General features: G+C 38.4%; 1 protein-coding gene across 5 annotated transcripts in view; it reads right to left on the bottom strand.

The window, feature by feature from the left end:
• The window catches only part of KCNJ15 (potassium inwardly rectifying channel subfamily J member 15), a 37,150-nt gene that overhangs the window by 13,471 nt on the left and 2,826 nt on the right, over window positions 1-20,853 (bottom strand). The window contains exon 1 of one of the 5 annotated variants that reach the window (XM_072026990.1): window positions 10,608-10,775. The exons of 2 other annotated variants lie outside the window; for them this stretch is intronic. Coding sequence is in view for 1 of the 3 variants with exons in the window: in XM_072026974.1 (XP_071883075.1) it covers window positions 10,319-10,362 (44 nt within the window). In the remaining 2 variants the exon portion in view is untranslated. 2 more of the 5 variants (XM_072026978.1, XM_072026974.1) reach the window with 2 other exon arrangements.

The raw sequence follows: 20,853 nt of genomic DNA, 5'->3' as shown, positions 1-20,853 counted from the left end.
TGAGATTCCCAGCATCCTTGGAAATACTGTTTCCACACTTGGATGGAGGTACGTGGGGGTCTGATCCCCACTGCTTCCTTGGGACTCTGTAAATTTGGAGTGCTAAGGAGATTTAAGTATTAACAGTGATAAGGTAAAAGTAGTATAAACTGCTGACTGGTGTGTGTCTCTATTTTGTTTATATGAAGTGCTCCAGTAGCGCTCTTCAATGTATTGATATTTTATGAGAGGGATGAAAAAAAATCAAAGTTTTATAGTGAGAAACATTAGGGAGTTTTATATGGAAATTATAGTTTTCAGCTGTATCATTCTACACTCCATTTAGTAGGGTATTTCAGGCCGTGAGTATCTTGGTGAAAGGTGGTATGCTGAGACCAAAGGGCTCCTCTTCTCACTGGTAATATCCTGGTAGAGAGAAGACTGCATGACCCCCACCTTTCTACTTCTGCCTGTTTTCCCTCCTACAAGGGCCACAGTTGTAGCTCATGGGGTGGTGAGAGCTCCCAGGACATGGGGAAGGGGCCAGAAAAGCCCTGTTCCTTCCCTCTGTTGCATCTGCAGGGTGAGCCCCAGGGCTGTAATAACATGCAAACACTATATGCAAAGCCTTTTGTATGGCACTGTCCTCCATGTATATTCTCTGATGTCCAATTAAGGTTGGTCCCCCTTGATTTCTTCCCACTAAAGGCATTAATAAAGCCTCCCTGGCTTACTAATCCACCTAGTTTCATAAAGCCTGTTGGAACATCATTTTTGAAGCATCTGCTCACCTACCAAATTAAGCTGAAATTATCCTGTGGATTTAAATACATGGACTGTATCCCTTAGTTGGGACAGAACTGAACTGAAATTAAACTAGGTTAAATATTTAGCCTTTCTGCCAAGAAAATGTTATAATTGTCCAGAACCTTATTGTCACTGTTATACTGAAAATAAATAAATAAATAACAACTATATATATATATTTTTTAAAGAAAATGATGTTTCCTAAGCCGGTAGACTAGGAGGTTACTTAGTCCTAGACTGTATGTCTTGCAGATAAACTCAAAAGTAATCAGAGGGAAAAGAATATTTGTTTTCCTTATTGCTTTCCCAAATTACTCGGTCCCGGCCAATTTCCATGACACAGACCCCTCAGTCTGCAGCAGAGACTGTGGCTTCTGAAAGAGAGGAAATAGCATGAAAGTACTGGTGCACATCAGTGTTTTGCAATTTTCCCGCCAAGCCAAAAAAATCAAAACAAACAAAAAATTAACTGAGATTGAACCAAAAGAAAAGCCAAATAAAAAAATAAATAATAACAATAATAATAAAAATGCTGTTCTGGACTGAAGACACTATTTGTTCAAACCAAAACAAAACCTGTTATTTTGATTTTATGTTTGTATAGATATGTGTGTATGTCCAATTTAACTCAGGTGAGAAACAAGGACTTGATTGAAATGAAAGACCATAATATCTATCTTCTACAAAGTCAAAATAAAATTTTATACTTTTGAAAATTGTTTTCAGACTTCGTCAGTCTAAGCTGCCTTATCTTGTTAACATGAATGCACTAAATCTTACATCTGACCTAAATGTGAATTTTCAGTCTATAAGACTTTTGGCTGAAAAATCCCACTCTTCCGTAACTGGAAAGGCCAGCCTGTGTTCTGGGCTGCTTCAGTGACAAGTGAAACTTGTGCAATGAACTACAGTCCATCCTAGCCGAAGACAGCAGAAGCAATGCCAGCCTGCACTGTTGAGCTCTGAGGATTTAAATGTGTAATTCACAAGTCATTTTCCTTTGTCTTGTAGCTTCTTGGGAATCTCCACGAAACCTTTGTGGTGCTAAATTACAACATGCTGAAAAAAAACCACAACACAGTGATAATGTGCACAAACAAGAGAAAAAGCTCATGCTGGTTTTCAAAGTCACTATATTTCCTTATGCTCAAAAGAGGTTATTTTGCTTGTTTATTTACACATACCTTATCTTTATGACGGTTCCTTTATGATCCCATATCATCTCAAAAGCTCAACAATCTTTTACAATTGGAAACCTGGGAAAGTCTAACTTTGATCACTGAAGTAATTACACTGAATTGGACATTGTTCATGTTCTGTTGGGAATAGTTTCCTACGACATTCAGAATACCGCAAACTTATTTTTAAAAGTCTACAATATTCAGCAACTTCTACCTTGTGTTTTTGTAGGTTTTCCAGATGCTATGAATTTCAGAAATTGCTTTGATGTTTTCCAAGCAGCCTGATTTATGGGAACAAAAACACCACCATTCCCCAGTTTCTTTCTGTCTCCCTGTTACAAGGCTTGATACATCAATGGAAATATAGCCTGGCTGAAGAGTCCAGGCATAAAGAACAACCGGGGTATGAGGAAATCAACTACATTTCCCATAAGAGATCATTCATTCAGTGGAGAATCAAACTTTTTGATCTCTAACCTCCTGTACTTTTCCTGTAATATTTAATTTTAAAAAGACGCAATTTTCTTTGTAAAACACTGTGTAACCAGACCCAGCAGACACTTGTGTGTCATTTTAGTACTACTGACTAGAATTCACATTTAGCAGGTAATCGTTGAAGATAAGTGATTGCAAAAAGTAGCTAATTCAGATTATGAATATATCAAATTGCAGCAGCATGTGTAAAAATGAAGTTAGGATATGGAATTGCTAGAAAGTCTCAGACTGGTATTCCACTAGGCAGCAGACAGCTTAATAGCAATACTGAAAACTCCTTTCACTGCCCTGGTAAAACCCTGTCACACCCATTCTTTCCCAAACCCAATGTTCTGCCTGAGAGTGCTTCTTCTAGTCCACTCATGGTACAGTTCAGACACCTTGTCCGTAGCCAGCTTGATGCCATAGCATCTCCAAAATCTACCTTTTCTTCATATCAGTCAAGCAGAATTTCAGTTCTTTAATTAGCCATTTCCCAATGAATCTCTTGTTCATAGTCCTTCTCATCTGTCTCAGGAACAAGTCACTCAAACTTCTAGAGTAAAAATAGTATTTCCTTTCTAATATTTCTACTGTAATTTCCCACTTCATTCACAGAAACATCTCTTTACTTCATACCCATAAAGCTTGTGCCCTAACCTTTCCACAACTACTGCCCTAGTATTCATAACTTTGTTTTCTTCTGTTCTTTCTTGATAACTCACTGCTGTGTCTTATGAATGCTTGTTCATTGGGATTTTTTGTTCCCTTCATGTTTCAGGCACTTCTTATTACATGCCAGACCAGCTTCCCATTTGACATATATGAAATTCCACCACCACCACCTTCCAAACAAGTCCAGAAAATACACCTGCTTTGAGACACATTTCAACTTTAACAAACATCTGCTAGTCATTATGTTCACCTAGCAAGTAACACATCTGTGTTGCATCATGCCTCACTTGCTGTTAGATTTGGAAACATTTTAAGCAGATCTAAAGTTTTCCTGTTCTTTGTTCACTGCAAAGTATATTGTTGACCAACAGCATGATGATAAATAACATGGTCAGATTGTAAGATATGTTCTGCATCAGTATTAATAAATTGTTTTCTTAGAGGCACCCCTTCTTCAGAAAGGCTCTGACTACCACTCTTGTGAGGCCTTGGATGTTTCTTATTTATCTACCAGTAAGTTTGAAAGAAATTTGGATATTTGTTTTTCTTAAAATTTGCCCGGGAATTTGAGATAACTAGAAACCTCAATGTGAGACAGTAGTTTTGATTTGATAGTTCTGAATTCCTCTCTGTTCACTTTAGAAATCTAAAAGATTTCTGTCTAGTTAGTCCTCTAAATTACTAGAATCAACTGAAAGAGCTTGACACCTCCACCCAGCAAGTCTATCCTTCTTTCTCTATTCCTGAACATGCCCATCTCCATGCAGTGCCTGAAGATCTGAGACCAGATCTCTTAACTTATAGACAGCTGAGATTTACCTTATCCTTGCACTTGCATATCAAGTACAGTGTTTCTGAGAGGTCGCATTTTTATTACTTGTATGGAAATCAACTGTTCCAGTGTACGTGACACACTTCCTGGTAGCACCAGGCTTATGTATGTAAATTGTATCACATATGTATATACCTTAAGACAGAATATATTAAAGAAATATATGTCAATTTGACTCATACTGATGAAAAAATTCAGGTTAAATCCTATGACAGATGTGTGGTGTGGAACCCAATGTAAAATTAAATAACTTGGTGTACTTTTCCATCATACATATAGTTTAGTTATCATAAAAGAATGTATAATATTTACTGAAGTAGACGAACAAGGTTCTTCTGTACAAAGCAAACTATCCAAAAGCAAACTAAAACAGGGCATAGGAATATGTCAGCTCTGTTTTACAGGTTTTTGCCAATGACATTCTCATCATATGTCAAGTTGCTTGTCCATGTCATCAACATGTACACTGTCACCACTATACTTACCAAAGTACAGAATCATTCTGCTTGTGCTTCAAAGGAGATGTATGTAATGTTTTTACATACACACCTCCAAAAATGATGTCTGGGTCTCCTTGCAAACAATCTATATCCCACATTTATTTCAGCTCTGCTTTTTCACACCCACTAATGTCCTGCATCTTTTTCACTACTGCTTCCTTCAAAGGTTCCTCTTCTCACAGTGCTGATCAAGTCTGCCCATGTTTTTCACCATGCCTAAAAGCCCATTCAGCAAGACAGAACTAGTAATCAACTGAAGAAGAAAAGAAGACTAAGCCAGAGCCATTCAGTGACATGTCATGTCTTCAGGTGAGCAAAGCTGAAGAATAGGGCTAATTTATTTCTGTTAATAGCACATGCAGTTTTGGGAACACAATAAATTATGAAATTTTGACCGTTGTTTTCTTCTGAAGCTGGGGAATGGGAATCTGATCCTCATCCAAAGAATTTTGTGGATTCCAGTGTTAATGTTTAAGTTCATATAGTATTATTAGTTACATGCCTAAATCAGTTTCTAGTGAGAACACAAAGGTTATTGACTTCTGTGACACTTTCAGTCTTTATTCAGCAGCATGGGTGGTTCAAAAGCTTCTTAAGATCATTTAGATTAATCAGAAGCAAAAGCTTTTCCTTGATTACCTAATCATTATTTACAAGATCTAAACAAGTAATGTAGCATTTAAAGACACCCCCCCCAACACACACACACACACACACACACACACACACACACTCCTTACGTTTTAACTATTTGCAAACCAGAAATGCATCTGCAAAGGCAGAACCCTGCACCTAGATGCAGTAGTAGGATGCGTCACTGGGATCATTCTGCTGGACTGTTTTCTTGGACCTTGGCACATAAACATTATAAAATAGTCTTGAAATATTATATGTTCCTTATCACCTGAGACCTTACCTAGGGGAGGGAGATTTACTACCAATAAATACTATTCTGAGTCATGGTCAAGGCCCAGATTTGATCATTTCATTCTGACAGAAAAAGAAATCAACACTAAATTTCAGATATTCTTCTTCCAAATATACGTATGTATGTGTATATATATATATGTACGTATGTGTATGTATATATATGTAGCTGCAACAATAGAACAACAGACCAGGAATTAACTGGACCAGGCACTCCTTAAAACCTGGGGTGAAGCACCCATAATGTTGTGGCTTGTACTGAGGAAAGTGAGTGAGGTTTGTAGCCTTAAGCTTGTTGACAGAATTAACTCAAGAAGAGCAAAGGTAGGAGGAAAAATAAGATACGTTATTAGGATTCCTGGCAGTATGACAGACCCTTAGACCTGTAAAAATCTAACTGAAGTACAACATAATTCTCTGAATTTTGCTTGTTGAAATCTGTCTCACAAATGAAACCAAACAAATCTTAACTTGGAGCTCATGGTGAGATGCCACCAGCTGAAGAACCTCTACAATTCTCATAGCAGTATTAAAAGGCACAGTGCAAACAAGAACCAGACCTGAAACCTTTTGTTTGCCCATTATACATAGATATAAATTGCATTGTTAGTTTTCCCACACCTGCCTAAGTTGTGTTCATTCACCTCTAGTCTTCTGGAAGCATTTTACACTGCAGGATATTTCAGTCTTTGACTCTTTTTTATGCCTTGACAAGAGATTTTCGCACCTTTTACTTAGCATATTCCACAACGTGTAGTCCACATATTGAAGGCCAGCACCCATGAGCTGATGTTCACTATGCTAATTTATAACTCATAAATGGAGTCCCTTATGACAGATGCCTTTCTACCTAGTCTTAGTTAAAGAGGGGTTATAATTTAAAAACAGAAAACCAGGAACAGGCAAGAGACCAACCACCATGTACCACAGAGGCCACTGTGTGCCTGTTAATGAGGCCCAATGCAGGAATAAAATAAAATGCAGTCTTAAAATACTCTTTTTTTTTCATCTTAGGCTTTTGCATGTTCAATAATGTTTTGTCATTTGCCTAATAAAATGAATCATATTTGCAAGTGTTCTGTATCACCCCTACACCTCCTCAAATGTGCTGATTACCTTCAGTGTTTGAAATAAGCCCAGCCTTGCTCAAATGCTGTGAAAGTTGCAGAAAGCACACCTTTTACCCATTGCTGTGCTAGCTGTAGTTTGGCTGTTTATTGTGGAGAGAGGGGACTGTTGATAGGTTTGGTGTTTAAACGTTTGAGGAAGGAAACTTTCAGGAAACATTATTGCTGGATAAGGCAGCAGGAAACTGAAGCCTGTTTGCTTGGGTGAGAGGCAAGAGGGGGGTTCAGAAGAGGACAGCTGGCATGAAAGTTAGCAAGAGTAAGGGCAGGAACAAGGGCAGGAAGCTTTGAGTAGGATAATCACTAGGCACAAAACAAAGGGGCATTTAGGGAGCATGTTACAGATGATCAGAAATATACAGAAACGTGTTTTGGTTGAAATTTTCCTTGGAAAGTTTACTTAATGATCAAAACTTTTCAAACAAATATTTAATTTTGTCTGTTTGTTTGTTTGTTTATTGTCAGACTGTGCAACCCAAGTAAGAAAAAGGGGACATTTTCATCATACTAAATTTTCACCTCTTCATCATTTTATGCCAATAATGTACCTGTTAAGTCATCTAAATATGTGTACCATTTCCTATATTGCTTCATTACTGATTACAGTAATTTTTTCAACAGACAAACATATTTATCATATTGCCTCAATCCAAAAGTGTTAATTTTAGATAAGGAAAAGTTCAAAGTGTAGAACTACAGAGGTATCCTGTAAGCTATGGTCTAACTAAGAGTGAATCACCTCAGTTAAAGAAATAGAGATTAAATTAATCTAATCAGGCCATACTATTGTTTCAGTTAAAACTTATTTTACTTTATCACTTTTGATTTACAAAGGAAAGGTGGCATACCTAGTATCTCTAAGCATGGACAAATCTAGCTGACAATCTCCATGAGAAAAACAAACCAGGAAGGAGTCAAATGAGGTTTTAAAAGCTACTAAGCTTCAGTTCCCAAGCTTTAGACTTCTCCACCTTAAGAGCCAGCTAAAATGCAGTATGCCCTGAAGGTCAAATTTCAGGGGCTAGTTTGAACCTAGTGGAATAAAGACATCTCTTAAACAGAAAGCCCTCCTGGGAAGCAACAGAAAGGCAGCCCTCTCCTATACCTCGGCAGACACAACACAGGAAGGGCAGGGGATTTTTGAGTATCAAAATGTATAGATCAAAATGAATCACTGTAAAATGGAAGGATGGTGTCACTGGCCACTGACACCTGCAAAGTGGGACAGATCTCCTGAGTGTGGAGGCCAAGGGACTTCTCAAGCCTTGGTGACTAAAAACTTGCAAGGCTCTTCAGTATCACCAAGGGTGTCCAGCAGACAGACAAATTCTGCATATCACCATGATACTTCCCTGAGATACATGATGGGTCCAACCTATGTCCCAGAAGTCTGGTTTCAGCTTTTCACCATAGACAGCCCAGGGACTGCAAGGGACTCTGTTGGAAGATGGGATTTGCCAAAAACTTTTCTCCCCTCAGGTAAAAATGACTGCAGATATATTTTTCCAAAAGGGTGATAATACTTGAAGCACTCATGTTGTTTCTTGTTCCCTTTCTGCCTAATCATGACCCCTAACTTCCCATGAACCTCAGGGGTTGCTTTGCTAGTCATACAAAGACGATTTCATACTCTTAGGAGGTGAGCAAGATGTTGTGGTTACTACTTGCCATTTTTCTTCCTTCCTCCAGTCCAATTAGTAATGTACCCACTGATTTTGGCTGCTATCCATGTACATTTCACACCATTCAGGACAAATAGATTTAGAATGAGCAGGCAGTTCAATTAATTTACAGCCAATACAAGAGAGCTGCCTGTTTGAACTGTGCCCTGTTTATTCCAAGAGCATGTACATGCTTAATGCCAAGCTATTTACCATGTTAATGAAACAAATATATTGAGTGCTAAAGAGAGCCTCAAGCCTGTAGTAACTCATTCAGGTAAGTCATTTCCAAGGAGTTAGGGACAGCTTAGCAGGAAGGTAGCTTTCAAACATTTTACATTTAACATTTAATGAATTTGTTTGGACTGAAATGTTTGATTTTAACTGTTTGATGTTCCAGCCAATATTTTTTTTTCTTCTAATGTTTATATACATAGGAGAGCCAACAAAGTAAAGAGTTTTTCCCTTCATAAATTGAAAAAAAATATATATATATATCCTATAATCAGTTTTGGTTTTCCTGGAAGCAAAGAGAATCAAAATTTATTTCAAAACTTTCTGAGGTTGAGCATGCAAAACAGTTAAGTTTCTGTTTTTCTTGGCCCCTCACAAGACTACCATCTGGTACTTCACAGCTTTGGTCTCTACCTGTTCCCAAAGAACACAGCCTGTCCATGTGAACTGTGTGTCTTAGGAGAAAGAAACAGGAGAGGAGGAGAGAATAATATTCCAGACTGCTTTAATGAAATCTGGACAAATAGAAATTTCAGCTCCAATCAGGGCTGTGGGTTGATGACTTGTTTGTTTCATTACATGAGGAGCCAGGATAAAAAAGAACTGTTTGTTTTCATTTGAAACTCTATAAAAAGTAACAGAACTGAAGTATTGTATGTACACTGGAAGACTGAAGCCCAAGTCATCTGCTGCTGTTTTTGTCTCTAGGCCATGCCTCATTTACCAGGGTGAAATTCTTGGGGAAGTTTTTGGTCTCGTCTACGCTCCACTCTACAAAAGCAATGCCAGTTTGTACTGTACAACCAGCTGCATTAAGTTACTTTTCAGGCTTGTTTCCCCCCTTCCATAAAATGATTATTAGAGAGTGCAGAGAGCATAGTGACATTTTACAGCAAAGGAAATAAAGAAGACGTTTCTTTAATAGCATGTTGCCCCCTTTCCCTTCCAGTTTTGAAAGAAGAAATCACAGCTAACAATATCACTGGAGAATAGAGTCAAAGGACTTGGAAGATAGGTACTCGGGCACTGTGTTCAGAAAGACCTTAGCAATGCTTCTATCAGCAATACAACTAAAGGCAAGTGAAGAAACATGGTTAGTTGAAAAGTAATGTAGACACTGCTGGTTTACAAAGGAAAGCCAGCTTTGTTCCTTTTTGCAGTCAACACATCATGGAGAGAAAAAGAAAAAAAAGAAAAAAAAAAAGAAAAAAAAAAAGAACTTATCTGTAAATCTTTTTACAGCATGATCTCTATGAGAAAATAAAAAGGGAGGCAAAAACAAGCTACACTGAAGGAGAAGGGAATTTGCACCACAGCTCGGACTCTGATTACTGAGGATAAGCCAAACCTGTTGTAAACAAGTAATGTGAAGACGCATGCAAAAGTTGGAAGAAAATGCATAATGTTCTCCAACTCAGACATGTTTACATTCCTTATACCTACCACAGAAAACTTACATAATCTTTTCTTATACAGATAGGTAACAGGGACTGGATAAAGTTCTAAGCAAGTTTCCCCAGTATGTCAAGCAAAACTGATTTCTGCACTTAAAAATGAGCAAGTGACTGAAAGACATGTCTTTAAGAGCCCACATAGTGCTATATGTTCCTTTAAGAAAAAGTCTCTACTTTTTTTTTTTTTTTTTTTTTTTTTGTAAAATCATACATTTACAAAGATAGAACCAGGATTTGTCCTCCTCCCCAGCACACAAAAATATCAGCCACACACATTACAAACCTTACATTCATTAGTTTGCACCAGTGGACAGACCAAACCATGACAGCTTTTGCCGTATCATCGTTAAACTGCTGTATCTCAAAGTTCACAAGAAGGAATAAGCTTATAAACAGATTTTTCTTTTACAGACAGTTTCTAAATCCTTAAATTACTAAAATAAGATAGAAATAGGAAAATAACCTACTCATTAGCTTGCAGTTCCGCAGTTTCCAAAATACTGTAAAGCATGTATGCATTTTTGACAAATACCTCTTACCTGTAAAAGAGCAATGTTCAGATTCCTTACTAGATGTTATCGTCATGACAAGTCAAACAATCTGTTTTTTTGTAAAAGGTTGGATGTCTTTTCAATAAAGCACATGTACACGGTTTAAAAAAAAAAAAAAAAAAAAAAAAAAAAAAAAACCTCAGAGAGTCTCCCTTCCCTCACTGTCAGTCAAAAACAAGTTGGAATAAGTCTGAGTTGGAATTACCTGAATAAAGAGACTGGAGAGAGAGAGGGAGGAGAGGGAGGGAGGGGGAAAGAGAGAGAGGAAAAAAAAAGTCTGAGAGGAGACTCAGTGATGTCAGCAGTATGTCTTAAGGAAATCTACAGCTGAGCCCGGCAAACCTTATAACTACATAGCACTCAACACCCAGTTACGTGGTAAGCAAATACCTGCTTAAGAGGAAACTGATGTACTTTTACAGAACGTCAGTTAATCTTTGAAGAAACTTTAGCCAAGCTGATCAAAGTCCCTTAAAGGCCTTATTGCCTAAATAAATAAGGTTACAAGTGGTTGTATAACGTTAAGAAAAGAGTAAGAACTAAAAGTCAACATTATTGATTACCCTTTTCCTGCTGGCAAAAGGGAGTTTGAAACTCATCTGAAATACATTTGTACCATGGCTGTAACACACTGAGCTGTAGCAGCCACGGATGCAGTTGAAATCCCTGACCACCAAAGTTTCCAGTCTGTTTAGCCACTACACTTTTCCTCTTTGATGACTTATTCTGGGTTGGCTTCAGTGTCTTTCTGCTCATATAAAATCATATGCTAAAAACACAGAGCAGATTGATTTGGGGGGAAGCTCTTACATTCTAGATATAGAAAACACAGGTAGTTCTGATAGGATTGGGGGAAAGTTGGAAACCTTTACCACAGAGAGGAGGAGATGTGAGGGTTTTCCGATCACAAAGCCTGTACACTACATTTGGTACCATGCCAGTGTTCAATGGTTCTCCTTGGATACCATTCTGTGCCCATATTCCCAGAGATACTGCTTCCAGGAATTACATATCTCAACAAGCTGGTCCAGCACACCTGTAGTTCTGCATCACCCACAAAGACATCCCATGGCCCAGCTGTTGCTGGGTTTCCCTCACTTGTTTTTGCTCAGGGGTAAGGAGATCAGCATAGGGTGAGTGGTTTACAAACAAAATCCTTCCCATCTCAGATTCATAGAGAAGATATTAACAAAAGCAAAAGCTTTCCTTTCCTCAGCAGAATCAGTAAACAGACATTTAAATTTCATTAACAGCCATGAATAATGTCATGATATGCAACCATAGGAAACTGGAGGCTGGAATCCTGCCTTCATGTGGTAAAGTATGTAGGCATTCAGGCAGTGCCAGTAGGCAGCAGCTGTTTTGCATTTAAAAAGACAACAGTTAGATGTGATTTTTTTTTTCTTTGCCAGAGACTAAAGAATTTCACACGACTTGGATTGTTCCCCAAATCCATGAACCTGTTGCACTGGTATCTCTTTCTCTATATTTACTATGAGGGAGATGGCAACAGCTCCTATCAGTTTTCATTATAAAATAAATGCTTGTGAATATCTTTTTCTGCTTTCGGATAGGCTCTTCTATTTGCAGAGCCCTCTAAAATGTCATGGATGAAGCACCTATACTAGAAATTATTTTTCACCATCCAATTAAATTTTGTTTAACTGTAACTGAATTTGCATTATTAAAACTCCCCAAGTGCAACTTTCTTTTTCTTCTGGCAAAGATTGGGAATCTGCACAAATCATAACTGATTATGGATACTCTAACGTGCTAGTCCCATACATCTCCCAAATCAGCATCCACAGCAACACGGTGTGTGTGAAATCAGCTGTAGTGTAAGGGATCATTAGGAGAGGGCAATACTGGGATATGCTCAGAATGAAGCTTTTCACACTTTGTGCAAACACACCACAATTCAGGTTTTAATTACTGTGCTGTTTTGCTAATACTCCATGGATCCCTATCACATTCCAGAAGACAGAGCAGTGGGACAAAGGGATGAAATTTAAGTCGTGTATGCATTTCTCAGTTTTGCACATTTGACTTGAAAATGGCAATACCTTTCTTTGAACATAGTTTTCCATTCATTTAACAGAGAGCTCATGAGAGACTGGGGATCTTAACAGGAAATGACAAATAGAAAACCTCTCTCCCAGGAAGCTATGGTGAAGCTTCAGGAAATGACTGAGTTGATCTCACTTCTCATGGGCATAAGAAGTAGTCTTACAACTTCTCATTCCCCATTTTCCTTCTGCTTTAACTGTGCTGTCCCTTACCAGTAAGCATCCAGAATGGGAGAGGAAAAACAGAACACAGGTTCCCATAACCTATCTGCCTGGCAATAGCTGCCTGTGCTCAGCTCTTACATGCCCTTTGTTACAAGCAAAATATTTTAAACAAGCTTTATTTCTCCTTGGGTGACCACAGGCTCCTGGGTTGTTCCCACACTGTTGCTTAGGCAAGCTAAATCCCTGGAGAAGTTAGTTTGTTAGTTCACACCCTCCAAAATGTGTAAACTCACATGTTGTTTCTTCAGCTTTACCTCAGTACTAAAGTCCATAAGCCTGGGCCTTATAGTAATAAGAGGTAAGTGTTCAAAAGTTTGGACTAGATAAGTTGAAATACGTATCCAAACTTATTCGATCAATAAGGCCGAGCAGGATGTCCCAAGATCATAAGAGGTTTGCTCAGGGCATTTTCAGCTCTTATGTTGGCTTTGTGTAGAGTGAAGTTAGGAAAAGAGACAATAAAACTAGAATCCCTGGTAGACAAAGTTAGTCCTACACATCAGACCTGTTACTCCCATTTATCTTGAATCCAAAAGTCAACTCTTTTACTGAAAAAGTGCTCTGGACTTCTCAAGTGTTCAGTGCCCTCAAGGCATAATGATGTGCCCACCAGGCATAAGGAAAAATCACAGTGACACTTCAAGTATTACCTATTTTTCTCAGCATCAAGACAATAAAAAAAAATTGCAGTTGTTGTGAACTCCAAATTCATGAGATTAAAAAAAAAAATAAAAAAAAAATCACGCGCATCATATAAATAATCAAAGAATCACAGAATCAATACACTGTGTTGGAAGAGACCGTACAGATCAACTAGTTCCAACCCCCTGCTGTGGGCAGGGATGCCACCCACTAGACCAGGTTGCCCAAAGCCCCATCCAAACTGGCTTTGAACATCTCCAGGGATGGGGCATCCACAGCTTTTCTGTGCAACCTGTTCCAGTGCCTCACCATCCCCACAGTAAAGAATTTCTTCCTAACATCTAGTATAAATCTCCCCTCATTTACTTTAAAAACATTCCCCCTTGTCCTATCACTATCTGTCTGAGCAAAAGTTGCTGTACAGAAAAACGTGTTGTTATATAAAACCAGACACCAGACTAGAAATGAACCTTGCACAAAATAAATTTAAGATGTCCTGAGCAGACACATCACCTAAGAACAACTAAACACCTCTTTGTACTGTTATGCACCTAAATATCTGTGTAAAGCTAATACTTGTCTCCCTAGTCCAGATCTTCGTAAGCATCAAGGAGCACAGCTCCCAGAGAAATCACACTGGTGCCTAACATTATGGCATATGTGGTCCCTCAGGACTCAGACTCCCACTGTAATATTGATATAATGGAACAGGCAAACCTTATAGGCATTTCATGACAATTAAAGTAAAGATAGGGAGGAAAAGCACAAAAATTTACCTCTTGTAATAATGCGTTTATTTTTAATGCACCTTCCAAATCAAAACAATTTGGTAAAGTGTTCAGTTATGATGGCTCAAGGCCAGAAGCATTCTGCCATGATTCATGGCGCTCCTCATTCTGCAGCAATTTCAAACACTTATTTTCTGTTTCAGTACTAAACTATTGGAAGTTAACATTTTCTGCACGTACCAGCTGGCTTTCCACCTTAATCTACACAAGTTATTTTTTATATTTTTATTACAGGCTTTTGAAAAATTACATCAAAAATACCAAGGCCTTCATTTAATAGAAGTGTTAACAAAAAACTGGTTGGAATGCTGCTTAAATTGTCTATGGGCTCATTACTTCAAAATCTGTCTTGATTTGAAAGCAAATACTATAAAACTTATGCGGCAGAAACTATTCATATTATGCTAACAAAACGTAACACACAATGCAGAACTAAGCCCAAATACCATTTTCTCAAACATTGTTTGAATTATACCTAGTCATTCAGTATGACAGACCTCCAGAATTAAAATTTGTCTGCTAAAAACTGGTAAAAATATATACATCGCTGTGCACACGAAAGAATTTAATTTAAAAAGTAAGAAAGTAACACAAAATTTATTTTCTTATAGCCTTATTAGAAGATCCCCTACAGCTAAAATTTTACTGACTTTCTTGCATGGAAATAGAAATATATACTTTCCAAACCACAACACTTGAATACATGAAATCAAATTTAATCCAAAACTAGATCTTTTTAAACACAGAGACACCCTCCATGTGAGAACTTTGCACTTTCTTTACTGTATGTTTACTTTAATTGTTTTAAAATAGTCTCCTTTTTTGGGTATTTTTCTGGTGTGCATTAGAGTATTTACTTGTAACTAACTCTAAACTGTGAATCAAACCTTTCATCTGCTTATTCACAGAGTTCTTGATAAAATAGAATTCATTACACATATTCCTCCAAAATTAGTTAACATTTTGGACCTGAAGGTGTTTTAGGAAATGCAGTTCTCCAAACATGTCGATGCAAACAGGCACGTGAAACTTCCCACTCCACAGATATCATTACCCATGTTCTCACTGCATGTGTGCATTGGTAGGACCCTTGATTGATATTTTTCTTTCTTCTTTCTTTTGTCACCCCCTTGTTGACATTGCAACAGTGGCTGTACCAAGGAATTCACAGCACATTACCTAGCCTGCCACAGTTTAAAGCAGTGGTTTGTGTACAAGCCCTCCACCATATGTTCTTTGCATTATGAAAGGCTGCGGCTGACAGTGTTGTTCCTAAGGGAAATTTACGCACATGAAAAGCATATAATTGGAATGGGATTTTATTCCACTTGACGAGTTTCACACGGAAGGATCTGGCTGAGAAGAGCCCAGCTCTGTTCTCAATGAAGCAAGCAGTGACCTTCTTGGAAACTGTGTTGCCGCAGCAGTTAGTGCTTTCAAAAGCTTCAACTTCAGCTCAAATAACTTGGCTTTGTAAACAGAGCAATTGCTGAGATGTGGCTTATCTGTTCACATTAGGGAAGGTGTTCATCTGACTGGCTCAGGATTTCAAAGCCTCAGCAATGCTGCTGTCAGGGTAGAGAGAAAATTTTGATGGTGAACCTGATCTTCAACATTTAAGCTCCTGACCAGAGGTGTTGCTTCTTGATGACAGAAGTACAGACATACTACTTTACCGCCCAAGATGTCAAAAGAATGACCAGGTGGTAAAAAGCTCTGGAGAAAAAAGCACCCCATGAGAAAAGCCACTCATTCCCATGCACTTTTGGCTGCATTCTCCCTGACTCTGGAAATGAGCCTCCTCCGGTTTTGGTTCTAGCCCAGAGACGGGACAGATTCATAAGCAGGAATTCAAATTCAAACTGACTTTCCGCACACCAGAGTGAAAATGAAAACGGGCTTCAGATCCAAGAAGGATCTATTTATTTATTTATTTATTTTAAATTCTCAGTCTGGTCAAGATGTCAGGATCAGCCAAAATTCACCTCAGATTCCTGGAACCCAGCCATATGTCTTTGCTTTCTGATACTCTGTGGTGGGCGCATGTTTGGTTTGCTACATTGTGAGCCAGCAGGACACTTAAATCTCTCTGTGGGAATAGTCTGCTCAAATTGCTGGTAGTACCCCAGCAGGCAATGATGCTTTCTGTACCACTTCCATACTCCTTCTTATAAGAGTGAGAGGAGACAGCTCTACAGGTCACTCTAATATAACACTGGTTTTGTTGCAATAGGAACAAGTCCACAGTCGTGGAGAAGAATGCTCTGCAGCACTCAATTCTGGAAATTGTCCTCAGCTACAGGCAGGATTTCTGGCATAAGAAATGACCAAGGGTTATGGTCCAGAATGGTTTCTCCAGGGAATTCTGGGAGAAGCAGAGCTGAAAGCAGTCAGTGGCAAGAACCATTGACCACTAGAAAAGGAAGATACTTCCTCTGATCTAACATTTTCCTCCACATCATCCAGGATGGTCAATCCCCCTGGTGTCCCTGTGGCTTCTCCTCAAGCCATGATTCTGGGATGTATGAATTTTAGTAGTTACAGTTAGAGTCACTCTGATGACCAGAAATCCTTCTGGGAAATGTTGGAGAGCCACAGCTTTTCAGCCATTGGATCCCTTCCTTCCATTGATGTGTTTTCTATGGCATGAAGAACACTCCTCATCCAAAGAAAAACTCACATGTTTGACATACCATTGCTATGTCCCATCACATATCTTCAAGATCACATCTCAGACAACAGAAAGGGGAAGAGAAATCTCTCCCAGCCAGGTTTCAGTTACTTAGGGTCACTGAATCTAGAAAGTCCACTGTGAATTCTCCTCCATGGGGACACAATCTCTAATGGTCAAACACATTTCTTAGTCTGGGTTAGAATCTAGCAGCTGGGTTAGTTTTTTCCTCACCTTTGAAACTCAGAAATGTTTTAATGGAACTCCCCTTTGCAGCAACTTCAGAATTTATTTATTTATTTATTTATTTGTTTATTTTTTTACTTGGAATTTTATTTTCATGAGCAGCAAGAAGGGCCCTGTGAGAATACCCATTCTGGACTTCCTCTTACTGAAATTCTTTGAGCTGTACAAACTTGGAACTATCTGGGACAAAAAATATGGCAGTACTATTACCAGCTTCAGATGCCCAGACTAGATGACCTCTCAGGAAACAGTATGAAAAAGGCAGGCCAAATTAAAAGAGTCTTTTTGTGCATTTAAATAAGTCTTCCTGGAAAATAACTTTTGGCTAACTGAAAAGAACTGAAACGTGTGGTTTGCCAGACTTTATCAAAGGGGATTATGAGTTGAGCCTACAGACAACTATTGAGGTTGACAGAACCTACAACACTACTGGAAGTGCACAAAAGAGGGTAATAAAGGGAAGGGTACAGAGTTTGAGGTGCAGAGTTGTATGTACAAAGACTATCCGCAAGCTTATTCTCTCCAACATAGATCTTGGCATCTATACTACAAAAAAAGATTAGGGAAATCGTTTTCCAAGAGCAAAGTGCAAACATTTGTCCAGACAGTGCTAAACAGACTCAATTTTAAGATGAAATTTTGTAGAAAGCAGAGTAGTCATAATTTATCTACTGAACTCAGCTTTGAGAGCAAGACATATAATTCCATGATATTGCACTGGAAGAAAATAATTGCTTCAAGACAAGAAGATGGCACAGGAGTACTGTCCACACCCATTGTCGCTGTGATTTCACCATAGTTTCCATTGTAACCTCCTATTTTCATATACCATAAGCATTGCAAAATGCTGACCTTTGGGGCTGCATTTTTCCATTCTTGCTACCTGCCCCAAAGGTGAATTCTTTCATAAAGCCTAAGCAAAATCTTTTCAGGGACCACAGCTATTACTTTTTGGCTGCTGTCACGACAGCTTGCCTGGGGCAGATTATATAACAACTGCTTTGTTCCTCTGAGCTAAAATAAATCCTACCATCCATCATGTAAAGTAGAAAATTAGAAGCATGGAAAACAATTCAGAGCTCTCCTGATTTTAATGCTTGCAAGTTTTGGTTGTTAAGGCTTGCAAATGGCAACAGATAAAGAGAAGAGAGATTGAATGGGGAGATACCAAACTGAGCAAAAGCTTCTTTTAATGAGAATTGTTGACACTATCATATTCATATCTGAAAGTTAGAGTCCAGGAACTCCTGTGTTACAGAGACAACTATTGACTACTGTTAGGTAAGGCTTTCAAAACATGGCAACATAACAGGAAACAATCTATTTTGTCACTTTGAGTATCTCCTGCTCGGCATACTTGCTTTTCTCAAGCTATTTGTTAAGAAGTAAAAGGATGTGTATTTCCACCCACTGCCATAAGTTAGCTGGTTTCTTAAAAGGTTAGGTAAGGTGGTACCAAGTGCATTAGATTCTCTGCATTTCTCAAAAGCAGCCTATTTGTAGGAGTGTTAAAATGTAGATATTTATACTGAATTGCAGGCATCAGTGCTTGAAAATGCTCTCTCAGGGTTTTAAAGACCACAGACTGTGCATGAGAACAGAAATGATTAACAGCACTGAAAGCCAAAGACAATTCTGAAACAAAAGCCCATGTCTACTATTCAGACAGCACCCAGGTGGCCTTATATAGCCTCACGCATTCTCCTGATTTTATCATTCATAGAAAATATGTCTGAAAGATACTGTACCAACAGGAAAAGCCAGTCTCCCTATAGGCCACAATAAAGACTAGAGCTGTCCTAAGGTCTCTGGGAGTGCAAATATACCTGTTTCAGTAGTCCTAGTCCATGAGAATGCACACTCCACAGCCTGCAGCTTTATTTTTTGCCAAGTGGCAGGCAGAGAAAATTTGGTCGCAATATGATCTTTTAACACTGCTGAGTAGTTCATTAATATTCATATCCCAGTTCATCTCCTATGGACTGGTCTTACAGGGATTTCACCAACAGATTTCAAGGCACAAACTGCATGAAAATATGAAATAAGTTTTCTAGAAGCAAATAGGATGGCTTCAGTAAAACATAGACATGATCAAAGACAAGTTACACTGAAGGTTTAATTTATGCATCAGCATTGTTGCAGGGAATCTGTCATGATTTCTTTATATGCCTTCTTTTCCTACATCTTCCAGGATCTCAGCAGACACCAGGAACTGAACAGCATTGCTGCTAGTTCCTCCACGGAGTCCAGTTTAACTACTTCCCTGCACAAGGCACCAGCCCACTTCACTGAACCTATTCTGACCAACCAGTTCAGTCCGCTTCTTGTTGAACTGACCTTGGCTGCATTTGCATGACTATCTCTGACATTCTGTTATCTGTTTCATTTCTGTGCTATTCCCACCATCATAATCTTTTCAGGTTTAGCTGTTCCTATGCTTTAATTTCACCTTCTGCCCTCCTTCCAGTTTCTTTATTTGTCTTCAAATGATTTCACTTTACATCTGCTCTTATTCCAGTTTCAGCCCTTTTGTGTCTGTTTATCTACTTTTGTTGACTATGTTATTCTATATATTCTATGTTAGTCTATAAAGTCATACTGTTCATGTGCTGTCTGGATACATGCTATTTGACACTAAATATTACTCTTTAATGCAATACTTTTAAATCCCAAGCACAACAAAATGCCTAGCAAAAAAACAAAGCTTACAAGGTATGCAAAATAATCTGCTTGTTCTATAACCTTCTTTTCCAAGCTGCAAATAAATTATCTATGTGACAATCACTGACAAATAATTCCTCTAGTTTTGTATGGTATATGAGAATGTCTGTCAGATATGCAATTGCACCTGCATATGGACCTTAATGCCAGGCAAACAGTGCCTTTGTTCTCTAATATATCCACTGTATGTAATACCTGATTAAAAGCAAAAAGAGGGATGTTGAATTCACTTTGTTTTGTCATTCACTAATTTTTTATCTGAAGTAATTGCTTAACCCCCATAAATCCTTTTGGCACTGTTGTGCAGTATTTCAAGAACAGCTTTTATCAGTGCGTTTATGTAGAACTCTGTGACTCTTCTACTTCTCATAACATACCTCAGTTGAATGCCATAATAAATCCAGAAGAAACAATGACACTCTTTTGTCTCGACTCTCCATAATTTTCCCAGTACTGCTGGTGTAGATATCTGGAACACTGCAACATACCCTGATTTGAAGTCATGCTCTATCTTCCACCTACTCTGTAGCTATCTGCAGCCTGTTGACAATTGATTTCATCAGGACAATGAACTTATACCTCTGGATTGCTTGGAATGAAAGTAACTCTTTTCCTCAGGGTTCACACAGCAATTTTCTTTATTCAGCTACCTCATACCTCCACTTGCTCCAGTGTACCTTTGTAGATTTTTTTGCTGCCTTGGTAGAATTTGTTCTTCCAGATTCTAAAAGGCCAGTTGTGCTATTTATCTCTTCATGCAGGACATCTGCTTTTAACTCTTTCTTGGAACAGAGTTTCCTGATGAAGGAACTGAGTTAATGCCCATTCAAGCACGTCTACTGTTTCTGCATTCCAGAAGAAGCTTCTGCAAGCTTCTAAACCTCGGTACAGCAAGCTTCAAAATATTCCCTCCATACTATTTCACTCCACACTTCTGTGGTATATGGTTCACTTTTTTTTTTTTTTTTTTTTTTTAATTGCTGCTATTATTGGCCCAACTGTATTTCCACCAAAATTCACCTTTAACATACTGCTCTTGTGCCTCATTTTCAGGATCCTCCTTTAGATCTTTCTCTGCCTATCCAGCCTTGC

Source organism: Anas platyrhynchos, chromosome 1 (genome assembly GCF_047663525.1).
Source record: "Anas platyrhynchos isolate ZD024472 breed Pekin duck chromosome 1, IASCAAS_PekinDuck_T2T, whole genome shotgun sequence".
Taxonomy (NCBI): Eukaryota; Metazoa; Chordata; class Aves; order Anseriformes; family Anatidae; genus Anas; species Anas platyrhynchos.
Note: the sequence above shows the minus strand (reverse complement) of the source record. Positions and strands in the feature narration are given on the sequence as shown.